At 46.4% G+C, this 19,103-nt stretch overlaps 1 protein-coding gene across 1 annotated transcript in view; it reads left to right on the top strand.

Annotated features, from left to right (window-relative positions):
* MCF2L2 (MCF.2 cell line derived transforming sequence-like 2) overlaps positions 1-14,102 on the top strand; it is a 219,612-nt gene extending 205,510 nt beyond the window's left edge. Inside the window, exons 26-28 of the mRNA XM_079921832.1 lie at positions 10,245-10,289; positions 13,801-13,904; positions 13,980-14,102. Of these exons, the coding sequence (XP_079777958.1) occupies positions 10,245-10,289; positions 13,801-13,835 (80 nt within the window). The 3' untranslated portion in view covers positions 13,836-13,904; positions 13,980-14,102. The remainder of the gene's footprint in view (positions 1-10,244; positions 10,290-13,800; positions 13,905-13,979) is intronic.
* Positions 14,103-19,103: the final 5,001 nt, after the last annotated feature.

Raw genomic sequence — 19,103 nt, 5'->3', positions numbered from 1 at the left:
TTAACAAGTGTCAGATGTTGCAGATAGTTCCTGTTGATTCTACATCATTGCTTTCATTGATTTTCTTCAACACTTAGCTTATTACAAGGGATTTCCAATTAAATTTTAATTTAATTTTTCTAATTAAAATATATTAGCTCCCTGACCCCACTGCCAGCCTAGGGTATCTTTCCTAATGCTGGCTTGCTGAGTTGCAGTTGAGTCATACCTGCCATTTTGAAACTCCCGTAAATGCCTTTGCTTCTGGCTGTTTTCTGGAACTTTCCTCTGAGGACCTCCAATTCTACTCCTATTTTCACCCTGCCTCCCACTTTGCATGTTAACTGGTTCAGCTTCCCTCATTGCATCGGGAACTCTCCTGATCCTCGTTCGTCCTCTCTTCACTCCTCCCTGTCTGGAGGAATATACACTCACACTTCTTTCAGGTTCAGTTCTCACTGGTGCTTCTTACCCCATCTATTCCTGCCCACTTAGAAACTCTCCATCTCTGATTCCTCTCCCCCTCCAAGGCACTCAGGACGTACCCAGTGAATGCTTGTTGAATAAACCCGTAGCCTGTGATCTAGTTCAGGTACAGCCTGCTTAGTTTTTTAGGCTCATTTGGCCTGTTCCTAATAGAGGCAGCCCAGGCCCTAAAACAAAGAGATGATAGTGATGGCAAGGGGTGAGGGCTCTGGTGGACAGCTGAATCTCCCTCCTCTCTGTACCCACTCCCTTAAGGAGTACCCTATCACAGCATTTAATGTGCTGTATTATAATTTTATGATGTGTTTAAGTTTTCCTCCCCATTAGACTGTGAATTTCCTCTAGGGCATAGAGGTTGTCTTATTAGTTTTAGCTTCCCACGGGCCTCATATTATACAAGGGCCTGGCACTCATGTAAGTGGTCAGTAAATATTTAGTGAATAAACAAATTAAAAAACTGGTTGAATAATCACATCAGGCTAGCAGACCACTCTGCAAGCAGAGCTAGGAGGTGATGAGGTTTAGCTCAGGGCACATCCTATTCATCTCAGACCTCCAGTGCCTAGCAAGTGCTTATTTGTTGAGCACTTGAAACAGCTTTTGAGACAATGAAAGGGGATTCCATCTCCTCACCTCAGATTTGCAGCCAGTCAGATGTTAACTATATGATCCAGCAGGTGGTATCCCTTGAACATTCCTTTGCTGAATGTCACCAGAGAGCTGGGGCAATTCTATACCACAGGTAGAGAAGGAGGAGGAAGCAGGTCCATAAGGCTTTAGCTGGGGATAATCTGGTGTGAGCCAGCTCCACTTCAACTAGTACAGAACTAGTGTAGTGAGGTCATGTATATTTCTCTAAAGCAAAGGCAATGAAGTGGAATTTGCACCCTGAATTGAAAATATGGAAAGAGCTACCAGTAACAAGGAAGTCTCAGTCCCTAGCACATGTCAGATTAAAGGTAGGATCCGATGGGAGAGTGGGGCATGAAAGCAATGGGGTGATGGCAAGGGGTGAGGGCTCTGGTGGACAGCTGAGTCTCCCTTGTCTCTGTACCCACTCCCTTAAGGAGTATCCTATCACAGCATTTAATGTGCTGTATTATAATTTTATGATACCAGCTGCTTAGAAGCTGAGGAAGACATTGCTGGATTCTCAGCCCTTCCTTAATTATGTGAGTAAGAAGAAAGGTATAAAATCAACTTCCTGCTATTCATTTGCATAGATCCAGTTAGGCCAGAATTAAAATGAAGGGCAAATGTTTCACATTGAGAAGTAACTTACTCTTTGGAAGAGCTGTCCTCTTAAGGAAATGGTTGTAGGCTAAGAGCATTGCCAGAATGTCCCTGCTTTGGAATAAAGACACTGGATGGTGGCACTGTATTTCTTGCTCTATCCAGGGTTTATTGACTCCATCTCCTCCCAAAGCTTTCCTGGAAAGGTTAGCAGCACTTGATCAGGAGTTTCCTCGCAAGATTTCAGCTCTAACTTCTTTGTGTGTCAGTTTTCTGGCAGGCAGAATTGGGTGTGGGATCAAAAAGAAAAACAAATGTGGAGGCATTTTTATATTTTGTATTTTAATGACATAATAGATTATATGTTTTATTTTAATGACATAACAGATTATGTGTTTATGGGGCTTGAATGTGCTGTTTTGGTTGTCATCTTTTCTTTCCTTGACTATTTAAAGATAATCTTTTCCAAAAGATTATGCTTTTACCACTGCCCATAATCAAAGTATTGGGAATTTAGTATTTGAGACTTTGGTTTTAGATTATCATGTGATTAGTTTGGTGCGACATGTAGTATGTCTTCAGGTATACACTTTATTTGGAAAAGGGCTCTGAAAGGAATTTCAGTTCAAAATACATTTATTGAGAACCTATAAGCTACAAATTCCTTGTCATTAAGGAAACGTACACAGATCACCCCCTACTCCAGCACAAGGCTAACTAGTGTATGTTTCCTCTTCAGACTTCTAGAGCCCTGGATGCTAATGAGCAGGATATGACAAATTAATTTTTTATGACAAAATATGACAGGATATGACAAAATTTTCTTAATTATGTGGAAAATTTTTTAAAGAAATTTTCATAATTTCTTATGAAATTATGAAAATTAAGAAATTGAATTTCTTAACTCAATAAGAATTAATTAATTAAGAAATTGAATTTTTAGTACTGGTTAACAAATACTAAGGCAATGCCATTTAATAAGGCTGTTATTCTCAATTAGGGTGTGTATGTGTGTTATAAAATTGTATATTTGAAAAATGAAAAATTACCTATTTTCTTCTTAGTACAGACCAGGAAATTAAGGCTTGAGAAAAATTGTGGCTGGTGAGTGTTCAGGAAATACAGTCCCTAAATTTTCTTTGCATGATAAGACCTGTTCCTTTGTGTAGCAGAATCTCTGTGAGATATGAAATATTTGTTTTGTTTTCCTATGGAGACGTAATTGGCTTGTGAAAAATGTTTTTAAGAAAAGACAAACAATATTTTCATCTCTTAAATAATTGGCTTTATCCCCCAATACTGTCTCTGATCAAGTCATATCTTAGCTTCCCACTTAACAGTGACTCTTCAGATTATCAAGGACTATTAGAATATTGGGCTTATCCACCTTGTATCATAAAATATGTTTTGTTCTTGAGGTGTCTAACTCCTTTTTCATGTTCCAAGAATCCCTTGAAGAGACCTTTAAAAGACCCTTTGCGGGCTTCCCTGGTGGCGCAGTGGTTGAGAGTCCGCCTGCTGATGCAGGGGACACGGGTTCGTGCCGCGGTCCGGGAAGATCCCGCATGCCGCGGAGCGGCTGGGCCCGTGAGCCATGGCTGCTGAGCCTGCACGTCCGGAGCCTGTGCTCCACAATGGGAGAGGCCACAACAGTGAGAGGCCCGTGTACCGCAAAAAAAAAAAAAAAAAATAGTACAGTTTGGCAGATTATCACACAGCTAAAGATAATCTTACCAGATGGTCCAGCGATCATACTCCTCGGTATTTACCTAAATGACTTGCAAACTGTAGTACATCCATACAATGGGATATTATTCAGCAATAAAAGAAAATGAGCTATCAAGCCATAAAAAGACATGGAGGAAACTTAAATGCATATTGCTAAATGAAATAAGCCCATCTGAAAAGGTTCCATACTGTATGATTTCAAATATGACATTCTGGAAAAGAGAAAACTATAGAGATAATAAAAAGATCAGTAGTTATCAGGGGTTAAGGGTAGGGGATGGGAAATGAGTAGGTGGAGCACAGGAGATTTTTAGGGTGGTGAAACTATTCTGTATGATATAATGGTGGATGCATGACATTATGTATCTATCAAAACCTGTACAACATCATTAATCATTAGAGAAATGCAAATCAAAACTACAATGAGGTATCACCTCACACCGGTCAGAATGGCCATCATCAAAAAATCTACAAACAGGGGCTTCCCTGGTGGCGCACTGGTTGAGAATCTGCCTGCCAATGCAGGGGACACGGGTTCGAGCCCTGGTCTGGGAAGATCCCACATGCCGCGGAGCAACTGGGCCCGTGAGCCACAACTGCTGAGCCTGCGCGTCTGGAGCCTGTGCTCCGCAACAACAGAGGCCGCGATAGTGAGAGGCCCGCACACCGTGATGAAGAGTGGCCCCCGCTTGCCACAACTAGAGAAAGCCCTCACACAGAAACGAAGACCCAACACAGCCAAAAATAAATAAATTTATTTTAAAAATCTACAAACAGTGAATGCTGGAGAGGGTATGGAGAAAAGGGAACCCTCTTGCACTGTTGGTGGGAATGCAAATTGATACAGCCACTGTGGAGAACAGTATAAAAGTTCCTTAAAAAACGAAAAATAGAACTATCATAGGACCCAGCAATCTCACTACTGGGCATATACCTTGAGAAAACCATAATTCAAAAAGAGTCATGTACCACAATGTTCATTGCAGCACTATTTACAATAGCCAGGACATGGGAGCAACCTAGGTGTCCATCGGCAGATGAATGGATAAAGAAGATGTGGCACATATATACAATGGAATATTACTCAGCCATAAAAAGAAACGAAATTGAGTTATTTGTAGTGAGGTGGATGGACCTAGAGTCTGTCATGCAGAGTGAAGTAAGTCAGAAAGAGAAAAACATATACCATATGCTAACACATATGTATGGAATCTAAAAAAAAAAAAAAAATGGTTCTGAAGAACCGAGGGGCAGGACAGGAATAAAGATGCAGACGTAGAGAATGGACGTGAGGACACGGGGAGGGGAAAGGGTAAGCTGGGATGAAGTGAGAGAGTGGCATAGACATATGTTCACTACCAAATGTAAAGTAGATAGCTAGTGGGAAGCAGCCGCATAGCACAGGGAGATCAGCTCGGTGCTTTGTGACCACCTCGAGGGGTGGGATAGGGAGGGTGGGAGGGAGACGCAAGAGGGAGGGGATATGGGGATATATGTATATGTATAGCTGATTCACTTTGTTATACAGCAGAAATTAACACAACATTGTAAAGCAATTATACTCCAGTAAAGATGTTTAAAAAATAAAATCTAAAAATAAGATAAATAAATAAAAAGCCCACACATGGTAGTATAGTTGAGGTTGTTGAGACCTCATCCAGATCCTTTTTATCAGTCAGTTTCGATCTTCAGCCGACCAGAGTCATCCAGCCAAGAAATGCCTAAGAGCTTCTGGCCTCCCTCAAGGGCAGCTTGGCTGGCTGGTACAAAAGCCAGCCCTTCTACCTCAGATGGGACACTCGTGGTGCCATCCATATTCCAGCATTTCTCAGGGGATCAGGCAGATGCTGGACCTTGGCTGAACCCTCGTCTGCACCTGGCTTCTTCCTTGCTCTGTCTTCTGCCCTCATTGCCTTACACATTTCAACTGAAAGCCCTTTCTCCTTAACTCGCTTGTACAATCTGCTTCTGGGAAACCTGACCTAAGACAGTTAGTACCCAGAGAGGTCCTAGAAAGGATGGGATTCTGGTGTTGGGTCACTTGCTGGCCAAATGGCAGTGAGGACTCCATTGCTAGTGGTAGGTGGAGTGTTGGAAGTGCTGGTCCCTGGCCTATGTAGCAGTTCAATTGCTAAGACATTCCCTGGTGGTGACCTGGGATCAGATACAGGCAGACAGGGATGCATCAGCTGGCGCAATGTCTCTAGCATTTGAGAGGTTTAGGGAAAATATTAACTATCAGGAACATGGAACTGGGTGGTTATTGCTAAGCACCACTGATGCATTGAAGAGAGTGAAGAAAGTGACAGCCTCAGATTAATCGCCAATTTAAAGCACAGTGTGAGAATCAGGGGGCCTCCTTTCCAGTGTTCAGCCCCTCATCGCCTACAGCAGAGGGCAGTACTTGAGAAAAGGATGAATTCGCAGCCTAGACAAGTCTGCTGCCTTATTATTTTGGGCCCCTAGTGCCAACAGATGAAGCAGGCAAGTCAGGCCCTGACAGGGAAGATATAGGACCCTAAAACTGGAGGATATCTGGGTACATGCCCTTGTTCCCCTGGGCTGGCAGAAGTGGCCCACTCCCCCTTGTTGAAAGATTGGCCCTTCTCCTCCCCTCAAGATTATGCAGAAGTCTCAGATGAGACATACAGTAAGTCCCCTACATACAAACAATCAAGTTGCAAACTTTCAAAGATGAAAAAGTGCGTTTGCGTGTCCAGTCACGTTAGTTCGTGTGTCTGGCGTACATTGTCACATGCGTGCATCCTCTACAAGTGGTTGTGCTTTTGTGTACTTTACAGTACTGTGTACAGTACAGTAGTACAGTATCTTTATTTCAAGCCCAGGATGTCTGGAAGCAAGTGTAAAAGCAGCAGTGATGTAGTTGGTACTGCTAAGAAGCACCAAGCGATACCAATGGAAAAGAAAGTGAAAATAATTGAGAGAGTGGAGCGACAAGAGGAAGAAGAAGTAACTGAAGAACGGAAGAGATTCACGACGCAGGAAATGGCAAGATTTTCTTTATCTGAGGAGGCACTGTTAGTTTTTGAGGCAAAGGACCTGAATGTAGAATGGTACACGAAGGTTGCAGCAGCCGTTCAGAATGCAATCCAGTGCTACCGTGTCACCTATGATGAGAAAAAAAGAGCTACTACCCAGATATCACTGGACCTGTTTTTTCAAGAGTGTAGATAGAATTGAATCCAGCAAGGAACCGGAACCTGTGCCATCAACGTCAGGCGTGACTGAAAGTGCAGCTCGCCCTCCGTCTCCTGTTGCTGACGATTCTTCAGCTCTACCATCCCCCACCTCCTCTCCCCCCTCCAGTCAGTAACTCTTCTTGCCTGCTCACTCAGTGCCAGCCCCTGTATGCCAGCTGTTGTGCTGTACTACTGTACTTTTCAAGGTACTGTACCGTAAGATTAAAAATGTTTTATTTTTTGTGTTTGTTTTGTATGTATTATTTGTGTGAAAAGTATTATAAACCTATAACAGTACAGTACTGTATAGCCGATTGTGTTAGTTGCGTACCTAGGCTAACTTTGTTGGACTTACGAACAAATTGGACTTATGAACACACTCTCAGAACGAAACTCGTTCGTATGTAGGGGACTTACTGTACAAGACAATGCTTGCCCTCCTCAGGATACATCCCCACCCCCTTCCCAATCCCCTTCTAGAACAATAACCAGCATCAAATTACAACATAATCTGACTAGGGAAGAGGCACATAGACCTATGGACACGAGCTCAAAATGTAAGGATCTTTGTGCTACACTTTAATGCCCCCCAGAGAACATCCATTGCAGAGAAGTTACCAAAGAACCAAGCTGACTAGATGACTTGGCCAGGAGGTGTCAGCCAGCTTCTTCCTTGGCAACCCAGTATGTGGACAGTGGGCTCATACATGGAGAAGCTTTGGCAGCAGAATGGGAGGCTGTGCACGGGCCTAGCAGCATGGGCTCCCTGCCGTCAAGACCAATCTAGATACTGCCACTGTTGACTGTCCAACCTGCCAGCACAGAGATCCATGCCGAGCCCTCAGTTGGATACTGTTCCTTGAAGAGAATAGTTGATTTCATCAGATCCTCCAAGCTGGAAAGTACAGTGATTCACGCTGAACGGGATTGACACATGTGCCTTTCCTGCCTTCAGTGCCTCAGTCTGCAACACTGTCCAAGGATAGAACATTGTTTTGATTGGGGGACTCACTCTGTGGCAAAAGAGGAACAGCCATGGGCATGTGACTGCAGGACCAACCCACTGGTCCTACCACATATTCAGAAGCTGCCGACCTGATAGAGCCATGGAGTAGCCTCTTGAAGGCAAGGGTGAGCAGCAGTTTGGACCTGAGACTGAGGGGTTGGGGTGCTAACCTTAGGATGCAGGATATACCTTAAACCAACGGCCACTTTATGGCACCAGGACCCCAGTAAGCAGAAAATATGAATCTGGGAGCCAAAAGGTTGAATGAGTTGTGACCTTATTCATTATCACACTACTAGTGACCCACATAGGGAATCTGTCCTCCCATTCCTGCAACTTCAGCCTCAGTGGGTCTGGAGGTCTTGGTTCCCAAGGGGGACATTTCCACCAGTGGACATAGTAAGTGTCCTACTTAACTTAAATCTATGTCTGCCACCTGCTGCTGCAGTTGCACTTGGGTTGTACCTTTAAGCCATCATCTCCCTCCCACTCATTCTATATCCCCTTCCCCTTCATCTGGCACTTCTGCTGGTGGCATGAGTAGTGGGTGTCCCAGACTCTTGTCTAGCTATTGTTCTTTTGCTTACAGTTACAGCAGGGCAGGGGAGTATGCACTGGGAGACGTCCCAGTGGATCACCAGATGCGTTCTTCTCTGCCTCTATTAGGTAGCAGCCTGGCCACCTCATGATAATCAGGATCAATGACTTCCTCAAGCGTGACAACTGTTTCCTTTGCCTGGGGGGCTTTATATTTTAGTCTTATGGAAACATTCTCATTAAACCTCTGATGAAATGGGCAAGGCTTTGGCTAAAACCAGCTAGACACATCAGAGGGCAGCTGGTTGCTGAGCTAGGTGATAGTTTCCCAATTGTGAAGTTTCTTTGACCCCAGCTCCTAGCAGCCCTGAAAGTCTAAGATGGCAAGCTCGGACTGCTCTAGAAGCTGGCAGGGACTTTGACAACAAAAAATGCACTAAAAAAAAAAAAAAGTGCTGTGAGAATATGTGGAATCTGAAAGCAATTAATTGAATGTTTAGGAGTGATTCCTTTCCTCTTGGCCAGAGACAGGTATGCAAAGGAAATGGACACTTGAAATATAGACCAGCCTAGACATCCAAGTTTACACTCTGGGGCACCAAGCAAAAGGTCCTAATCCAGCCTAGTACCTGTGGAAGCATCCTGGAGATCTCACCTGTCGTGAGCCCTGGAGAGCTACTGGGATGAATTAGGCAGAACATGAGCCCACTGGCTGACTCCTAGAAGGCAGAGAAAGAGCTCAGCAGCATAGCACACAGTTAAGGGCCAAAGCGCTGAGGGCTTACAGACTTCAGCTCCATGTTTCTGGATGAATTACTTAACTTCTTTGTGCTTAAATTCTTTTCATTAATTATTTTACAAAATGGAAGCAATACTGTATAGTCTTGCTGTGAGAATTAGATGAAGTTCTTAGGCTGGTGCCTAGATTGCTGCTAGCATATTAAATAGCAACTAGTTACCCATGTCTGTTCCTCCAGGGAAGGGAAGGAAAGCCCCAGGGGCTTAACGCATTACTTCTCCATTCCCCCAACCCCAGGTGAAAATGATGTACTTTAGTTCATATAACAGAGATAGTTCTTTTAAAGGAAAAGAGGAACAAAGGAAACTCTAGTTTGAAAGAAAATAGAAATAGTTTGCCCCTTTGAAATCTATGGGCTAAGAGCGGTCTCTGAACTAGCAGGATCTACAGTTGTCCCTTTGTGCCACCTAGTGGACAGCAAGGGAAAATCCACAATTTTATCTTCAAAGTCTATAGTTTACCAGAAACATGTATTCTGAAGAGGATAGTTTAAACTCACTAATGGGCTCACATGTTAATAAATTTCATTTTAAAAATATATTTATTTATTTATTTATTTATTTATTTATTTATTTATGGCTGCACTTGGGTCTTCGTTGCTGCGTGCAGGCTTTCTCTAGTTGTGGTGGCTTCTCTTGTTGTGGAGCATGGGCTCTAGGTGCGTGGGCTTCAGTAGTTGTGGCACATGGGCTCAGTAGTTGTGGCTCGTGGGCTCTAGAGCGCAGGCTCAATAGTTGTGGCGCACAGGCTTAGTTGTTCCGTGGCATGTGGGATCTTCCCGGACCAGGGCTAGAACCCGTGTCCCCTGCATTGGCAGGCAGATTCTTAACCACTGCGCCACCATGGAAGGATTTTAAACACTAGGTGCCAACTGAAACTAAATTCCCTAAATATTTTAGGATTTATGTGGTGTATGCTATGAAGGTCATCCACTGAGGAAAAAGAGAATACACCCTGTCATCAGCATGAATTTTCATGGCCCACCTTTCCTATTCTTCCTGTCCTTCTCCACCAACACTCTACGCTTATTCTCTACATGGACTGGGAATGCCCCAGAGACTCAGGGTATACCTTCCCAACACACTGCTGGACCTTGGGCTGGTACCAGGGTCATTCTGCTCATTTTCCAAGAATGCAACTATCACTCGAAGTTTTGCTATAATCAAATTAACTATTTGTCAAGGGTCTGTATGTTCAGTTCAGTTTTTCTGCTGTGTGTGTGCACTCTGCTTCCCGTTAAAGTCATTTTTTAACTTTATAATGTTTCCTCCCCCAGATGTTTATGAGGATGAAGAAAATGGCAGACAAATATCCCCAAAATGTGAGTAATAATAGCACACTTGGAGTTCCCAGAGCGGTTCTGAGACCTTCTCTTTAGTATTATCATAATTACTATTAACAATAATAATAATGAGTGTTATTTATTAAATTCCATTTTACTTTACAAACATTTTTGCTAACATTACATCAACACTGCAAAATAGGTATTATTATCCCCATTTTAGAAACAAGGAAACTGATGCTCAGAGAGGTTAAGTGGCTTACCCAAGATCACACAGCCAGTGAGTGAGAGACAAAGTCAAAACTGCACTCAGGTCTGACTGACTCCAAAGCCCCTGCTCCTACCCCAGGCAATGGGCCTCTCATTCACTCAGGTGCCTGTGACCTGCCAGACCCAGAATCTGGGGTCCCCTCAGTGCTGCCACCTCCATAAAACCTAAGACTTAGTATCTAAGATTTTAGTACCACAGAGCCCATGGCCAGTGAATCCAGGAGGCAGGGATTAAATACGGAAATGACAAAGATACAGCAAAAGACTGCCGTGAGCTGCACTTTCCTCCCCTGCACAACTGGGGGGCTTTGACTGAGGGACGTTCTCCAAGACTTGCGGGTTCTAAGAATTCTGGATTTCTTCCAGGAGCCATGAGGGATACTGGGTGAACAGGGTATTGTCTCTGCTGCCAAGAGCCCGGGGCCCATGGGGGAGACACATGAGGGCTCACCCAGGGCAGATGCAGTTTGCCTCAGAAGAAACTCTTCCTCGAAGGGTCCTGTGAGGAGACTGTGGGTGACCCCGCCGCCTCCCACAGCCCCTCTCCTCCTCTGTCTCCAGGATAGAATAGAATAGAATAAAAGAACACAACAAACGAATAGACTAGAAAGAACAGAACAGAATAGATGAGGACATCACACACCATAAGCACAATATGGTTCCACAAACGTTGGTTTTAATTCTGTGAATGTATTTCTGTGTGTACACTGCGTTGGGATGTAAAATTTGCCCATCCCTGGGTCACACTCTAAGGAGTATGGAAAACCCTGCCCTAGACTAAACTGGAGGCCTGTGGGGCCCCAGGCGGCCCCCACCCTCACCTGTGGTACCAGGAGCCGAGGAGCCCATGTGCACCGCCGGCCCCAGCAGGGAGGTGCGTCTGGGTCTTGACTGTGCTCGGAGGATTGGTCCTCTTTCCAGCCCAGGCAAATCCGTACCTGGAGGCAGGGGATGATGGCCTGGATGACCCTGAAATAATGCAGTCAACGCGTGGCCAAGTGTGCGAGGGCCCCTCTGTGCCAGCCCTGTGCCTGGCTGAGGCCCCCTCACACTCCCCAACCTGCAGGGTCCACAGGAGAGAGGGGAAAGCAGCCCCGGCACCAGGTCATCATTTAACTTACCTCGAGGAATGTCTGGACCTCGTCCTCACGTCTTTCAGTTCCCAGGTTGCCGCCCAGCCCCGCTACCACCCCGGGCTCCTCCCAGCGGGCGGCTCTGGGGCCCCTGGCACCGGGCATTGCCTGGGGCACTGAGGCCACGGCCCCTGCAGACGCAGCTCTTCTATCCACGCAGGGGCTGGTCAAGGGCGCAACAGCTCCTGCTCTGTCCCTCCCTAAGAGCTTTCCAGCAAGACCGCCATCCCTCCGTCCTCACTGTCTGCTCCTGGTCCAAGGGGACCCACGCGGGATGGCCGCCCTAAAGAGGCGTCTCTGGGGGTTACTGCGGGTGCCCCGCAGTCACACCTGGAGGAGGGCGGTGGGAGGCGCCTCCCAAAGCTACTTTCTCCTCCGCGCTCCCTCCGGTCGCCCCACCACGTTCCAGGAGCAGGAGTTAAACCAGGCTTTGCCCCTGCGTCGTCCCGCGGCGTCTCTGGAGGCCTCCAGGAAGCGGCTGCCCGGCGGCTCCCTGTCGTGCTCGCACAGCCCTCACGGCCCTGCTCCGGGGAGTACCCCATGCCCCGAGCGCAGCTGGGGGGGCCTCTGGGCGGCAGGTCGGGAGCTCCCTCTTGCTGGATGCCTGCTCCCAGAGATACTGTGCCCCCAACCCCAACTGCAGGCTACTTCCGCTTACTCCTGCGCCCCACAAGGCCCCTCCCCCTGAATTCTCACCGAAACTGAAACCCTCCTGTGCTCAGATTCCTGCAGGATGGACTGGACTCAGCTGACGCTCAACCTGGGGCTCCCTCAGATCAAGATCTTTCTGCAGATGCTCGCCTCCCTAAGCTGACTTGGGAGAATTGTGGGGACAGAGATCCCGTCTTTAGAGTAGTAATGTGTAGGGAATTCCCCGGCGGTCCAGTGGTTAGGACTCCACGCTCTCACTGCGAGGGCCTGGGTTCAATCTCTGATCGGGGAACTAAGATCCCACAAGCTGATTGGCACGGCACCAAAAAAAAAAGAAAGAAAGAAAAAAAGTATAAATGTGTAGATTTCGACTGCAGTGTTTACAGGCCAAGGGCTAAGGTCCTTACAGTTGTGTGAGGCTTAACTTTTGACAAATGCCTGACATCCCAGCAGACATACAGCAGGCTCAGTATTTGGTGGGATTTGCTGTTCCTCCCCAGTGTCTTTAACAGCCCTGGCACAGAACAGGTGCACAATGGTGTGGCTAATTGGTAAGTTAATCATTCAGTGGCAAGAGAGGCAGGATGTACTTCCTCTCCCTCTGATTTTCCCACGGGGAGAGCAGTGACTTTTGGCAGAGGCTGCCAAGGAAATGGGAAATGGGCAGTAATCAGGGGAGAGAAGGAGGGAAGGAAGAAAGGAGGGCGGGAAGGAGGGAAGGCAGGAAGGTCGTCAAGCACAAAAAGACAATGACTGTTTTCTTGGAGGACAAGGAGGTAGGACTGTGAACACCACGTGGACATGTCTTCTCACAGTTACAGAATTTTGAGCTGGAAAAGGGAACCTGGAGATCACAGGCCCCCTCCTCCCGGCCCAGGTGAAGCAGTGCAGTCCTGGGAGAGGAGGGAGAGATGGCGAGAATGGGTTCCTGGAGACCGGTGCTGCCCATTCCGTCCTGCCATAGGCTGCGTGGCCTGTCCTCCCGCACCCTCTCCCCCACGGCCAGCCAAATTCTTCCTTTTCTTTCCCCAAGGTTGCTCCAGCAGGGAGTTTATCTCCATGGAAACCTTTGACAATTGTGAAGGTGCAGAAGATACTGAAAAGGAGAGCAGTGCTCTGAGTGTAAATTTCTTTTCTTCTTACCTCTTTCATATTTTCCCTCATTCCTGTTCATCAGCTTCTCCTGCCCCCTCTTCCTCTCCTCCTTCCCTCTCCCTCCTTTACATGATTCTCACCCATTAAGGACTCGGCCTAATCCAGGAAGCTGAGGTCACTGGATCTGCAAAGTGGCTCAGACCCCCAGCCCAGCAGGCCCCGCATCCCCGGCTCCTTAGCGATCCCCTGGTTTCTGGCCAAAATTAGGGTCTCTTGCTGAGGACCTGAGTGGCCCCATAGGAAAGCTGGGGCGGCCCCGCCCTGCCAGCGGGAATCGCCGTGTGGACCGGACCCGCCCCCCACCCAACCGCAGCATTACACCTCTGTCCCTTCCCTTCCAGCTGTCGGGGCTTTGCCAGTTGGACGACAGTTATGAAACCTCCAAGTCTGTTCAGGAAACGGGAGAAAGCATCCAGGGAGAGAAAGAGGGCGGCGAAGAGGACACGTGAGTGTGAAACGGAAAGAAAAGTAAGCGAACTTGTTAGCCACTGCTCCTCTGACTTTCTTCTTGGAATTTCAGGGCCACAAACAAAACTGAGGAGAGCCCTGGGATGTCCGCTGGCTTGCTCGACCCCAGTGGGGAGACCGGTTTTCGAGCAGAGGCAGTGCGGGCGCGGGAAGGGGGCCTGAGGCCGCCCTCCGCAGAGAACTGACACTCGTCCCAGACAACCCAGCCTCCCCGGCCTCCTGCATTCCCAGGAGCCGCTGCTGTGGATGCAGAGACCGGCCCGCCCTTAAGCAGAAGCAGCAAAGGGGCCTTGGAACCTGGAGATCCGCTGCCCTGCCCGAGTGCAACAGGACCATCTTGCCGGAGCCTAAGGAGCGGTCGCCATCCGCCCGCGGAGCCCACCCCTCCCGCTGCAGCGCCGCTCGCAGACCCCGTGGAGAACCTGCAGGTGCTGACGCACTCCTGCGCAGGGACTTGGCGCAGAGCCCGTGGAGAACCTTGCGCCATTAGAGTCACGCCTGCGCAAGCGCAGCCGGCTTGGTTGCGAACCCCGCGGAGAACCTCGAGCTACTCGGCACACGCGCCTTTTGGAGGTTAGCATAATCCAGTGTTGGAGAGCTGAGCGCAGGGTTTCTCAATGTCGGCACTTTTGACTTTGCAGGCTGGATACTTCGTTGTTGGTACTTCTTGTGCCTTGTAGGATGTTTGGGAGCATCTCTGGCCTCTGCCCACTAGATGCCTGTAACACCCCCCCATCCACTCACCCAAATTATGACAATCAAAAATGCCTTCAGACATTGCCAAATTTCTGCTGGGGTGGAAGTGGGGAGCTAGGTTGAGCACCTCAGATCAGAGCTGCTCAGACTCCACATGGCAGCCCTGTGTTCACCTCCCTTAATCCCCACAGGAATGTTAATGTGATACTTTTGTTACTTTGTTCCAGGATTGTTTCCTTTTAGCGAGGGTTGGTTACAGGTTAACTTCTTACGTTTAGACTCGTTAGTTTTTAGTTTCAGTTATCTTCGGTTATTTATTTTTAGTTTTATTAGTTAATTTTCATTTGTTTTTAGTTTTCTGGTTATTTAATCTTATAGCTTTAAAGTTAGCTGTTTATAATTATTTTGTCTTTAAAGTTACTTAGTTTTTGAGTTATTTATTTTCAGTTATTTATAGTTACTTTGTTTTAATAGTTATATATTTCCAAATTAGCTTTAGAATTATTCATTTTTAATTATCTGTCTTTTCAGTTGTTAATATCTGAGTTATTTATTTTCATGGTTATTCTATTATTAGTTATTGGCATTTTTGAATTATTTATTTTACAGTTACTTATTTGAATAGTAAAAACTCACTGGAAGTTTTTGAATTCCTTTATTTTCAGAATAAAATAGCTGTCTTAATTTGGGTTTTTTCCGCTAGTTATTTGGTTTTAGAGTTATTTATATTCACAGTAATTTATTTTCACTTATTTTAGATTCTGTGTTATTTTTACATTCAGTTATTATTTGGGGTTTTTATTTCTTAGTTATTTGGTTTTAAATTATTTTACTTTCAGTTGTTGCATTTTTGAACGTTATATTTTGAATTTTTTAGTTTCAGAATTTTTGAGCTAGTTTCTGAGTTATTTTCAGAGTTACTTATTCTCAGTTATTTCTTTTCAGTTTTGTCTTTGTCATTCAATTTTTTTTCTATTCACTATTTTTAGTTATTTTATTTTCAGGTTTATTTTCAGAATTATTAAGTATTATAATTATTTAGTTCATCAGTCAGGATCCAATCAAGAGAGACACTATACTAGTTATTTTAACAAAAAGGATTTACTATAAGGAAGTGCTATCCAGCTATTGGAGATTTTAATGGGAAAAAAAGTGATAATGAGATATCATGAAGATTCTAACTATAAGAAGCAGCTACCAGCCCAAGGGCAGAGGGAACAAGGGAAGAGGTTGGGGGCCCCACATGGCTGAGGGTAGCCCTCTGGTGTGTGGGGGGGTGGCATTCCCCAGGTGCCCCCAGGAACTTGAAGGCGGGCCTGGGAACTGGATGCAGAACTCTGCTGCCAGCTGGTGCTAGAGGAAGGGGCGTGATGAGGCTGCTTATGGAAGTGTTGGGAAAATGGTAAACTGCAGCTTCCGGAACCGACTGGGGCTCTCAGGGTGAAGGCCAGTTGCTACGGCAATACTGAAGGGAACCCAGGCACACAGGGAGGAGCAAAGCCCTCGCTGGCAAAGGAGGTGAATGACCCCAACCACAAAGCAGAGAGCAGAGGGTGGGCGGGGAGCTGAGCGATCATGGCTAATAACCAGCACCCTGAGCTCTGGAGTTGTTTATTTTTAGAGGTAGTTTTGGATTTAGTTGTTTTTGGAATTGTTAGGGTGCTTTGATTTTAACTTTTCACTGGATGAGGGATCTGGCTGAGTTTTCAGTCCCCTGATTCATTCCTGGAATGGAGTGGGTCAGCAGGCACCTGGGGAGTGTCTCCCATGAGTCTCGGGAACATCACTGTAGAATTCAAGAAAACCAAAATAGTGTGTCCATAAAGAAGGCCTTTGACTGGGTGGCCAAAAAGGGAAGAGACTGAGGAATAGACCATCAGGGAGGGGCTTCTTGGCACGATTATCCAGCAGAGTGTTTGAAATTTTTCAGAAAGTTGAACTATGTGGTGGGTCCACGCTCTCATGCCCCCTTTCCTAACAACAAAGTATGTCTTATGGTAGAGTGTGTTTCAAATTGGTAGGATACAATACTTACTATTTGCACACACAAATAAAGTTCTTCCCAAATCTATAGGAAATCTTACTTCCTTCTACCTGCATTATTTTCCAACCCACCTTGTTCCATTTTGACCATAAGAATATTTATTTATTTATGTATGTATTCCCTCCTTTCATTCAACACCTATTTCCTGAGCACCCCCATCCTGAGGAAGGTGCCAGCATCGGGAGAGACCAAGGAGGTTTGAAGATGAGTGAGAGGTTCCTCAGTCCAGTTGCGGGAGACAGATATGGAAACAGATCATCGCAACACGGTGTGACACATACTGTGGGAGCACACAACCCTGCTGCTGTGTGATGAGTCTGGTTATGGAAGTGTTGGGAAAATGGTAAACTGCAGCTCCTGGAACTGAAGTACAGTTTTGAAAATTTTAGACTTCTTAAAAACCAGGAAAAAAAAAAACAGAGGGTGGCTCTTCTATGAGTGACATTTGTATCATCATTTTGTTTGGGTAAATGGAAAAGAATCCAAAACCATCAGATAAACCCCCCAGCCTTCTTTTACTAGTCGTTCAATTCGTCATGTCACCTGTTGCCCACTAGGAGGACTCATTTCAACACGTTGCTGAGGAGTGGGACTGCTGTAGCCCCAGGTGAAAGTGGTCTGGCCCAGGATCTGTAAAATCTGGCAGAGTCTGAGTCCACACTAAACACCAGCCATGCACTATGAAATGATGAGAAAAGTTAGAGATCCTCTAAACCAGCACTTCCCAGAGAATATTTTGCAGCATAGGCAGAAGAGTGTAAGAATTCAACGAGTTAATCCCACAATGAAAAAGAATTATCTAAAAATAAATACACTTTAAAAATACTACACAGGGAGGGGAGACCTTCAAGATGGCGGAGGAGTAAGATGTGGAGATCACCTTCCTCCCCACAAATACATCAAAAATACATCTACATGTGGAACAGCTCCTACAGAACGCCTACTGAATGCTGGCAGAAGACCTCAGACCTCCCAAAAGGCAAGAGGCTCCCCATGTACCTGAGTAAGGAAAAAGAAAAAACAGAGACAAAAGAATAGGGATGGGAGCTGTGAAGGAGGAAAAGTTTTCACACACTAGGAAGCCGCTTCACTGGCGGAGACTGGGGGTGGACAGGGGGGAAGCTTCAGAGCCACGGAGAAGAGCGCAGCAACAGGGGTGCAGACAGCAAAGCGGAGAGATTTCCACACAGAGGATTGGTGCCAACCAGCACTCACCAGCCTGAGACGCTGGAAGCTGAGGCTCGGGCCTCCGAGATCAGATCACAGGGAGAGGAGTAGGGTTGGCTACGTGAACACAGCCTGAAGGGGGCTAGTGTGCCACAGTTAGATGGGAGGGAGTCCGGGAAAAAGTCTGGAACTGCCTAAGAGGCAAGAGACCATTGTTTCGGGGTGCGCGAGGAGAGGGGATTCAGAACACTGCCTAAATGAGCTCCGTAGACGGGCGCAAGCCGTGGCTATCAGCGTGGACAGCACAGCTGGGCATGAAATGCTAACACTGCTGCTGCAGCCACCAATAATCCTGTGTGCAAGCACAGGTCACTATCCACATGCCTCCTCCCGGGAGCCTGTGCAGCCTGCCACTGCCAGGGTCTCATGATCTAGGGACAACTTCCCTGGGAGAACACATGGCACACCTCAGGCTGGTGCAACATCACATTGGCCTCTGCTGCTGCAGGCTCGCCCCACATTCCAACTACAACCACTGTATGCGTCCCTCCCCCCCACCCCCGGCCTCAGTGAGCCAGAGCCCCATAATCAGCCACTGCTTTAACTCCGTCCTCTCTGGGCAGGAACAGAAACCTGAGGGTGACCTACATGCAGAGGTGGGGCCAAATTCAAAGCTGAACCCCAGAAGCTGTGCGAACAAAGAAGAGAAAGGGAAATTTCTCCCAGCAGCCTCAGGAGCAGCAGATAAAATCCCCACAATCAACTTGAGGTACCCTGCATCTATGGAATACCTGAATAGACAACAAATCATCCCAAAATTGAGGTGGTAGACTTTGGAAGCAACTGTAGACTTGGGGTTTGCTCTCTGCGAATGACTTGTTTCTGATTTTTATGTTTACCTTAGTATAGTTTTTAACGCTTGTTATCACTGGTGGATTTATTTATTGGTTTAGTTGCTCCCTTTTTTTTCTATTACTTTTTTATTTCTTTAATTTTAATAATTTTTTAATTAAAAAATTTTTTTTTCTTTCTTTTTTTTCTCCCTTTTCTTCTGAGCCAAGTGGCTGACAGGGTCTTGGTGCTCCAGCCTGATGTCAGGCCTGAGCCTCTGAGGTGGGAGAGCCGAGTTCAGGACATTGGACCACCAGAGCCCTCCCGGCTCCATGTAATATCAATTGGCAAGAGCTCTCCCAGAGTGCTCTGTCTCAACGCTAAGACCCAGCTCCACCCAACAGCCAGCAAGCTACAATGCTGGACACCCCATGCCAA

The sequence above is a fragment of the Stenella coeruleoalba genome (assembly GCF_951394435.1).
Source record: "Stenella coeruleoalba genome assembly, chromosome: 5".
NCBI lineage: Eukaryota > Metazoa > Chordata > Mammalia > Artiodactyla > Delphinidae > Stenella > Stenella coeruleoalba.
Note: the sequence above shows the minus strand (reverse complement) of the source record. Positions and strands in the feature narration are given on the sequence as shown.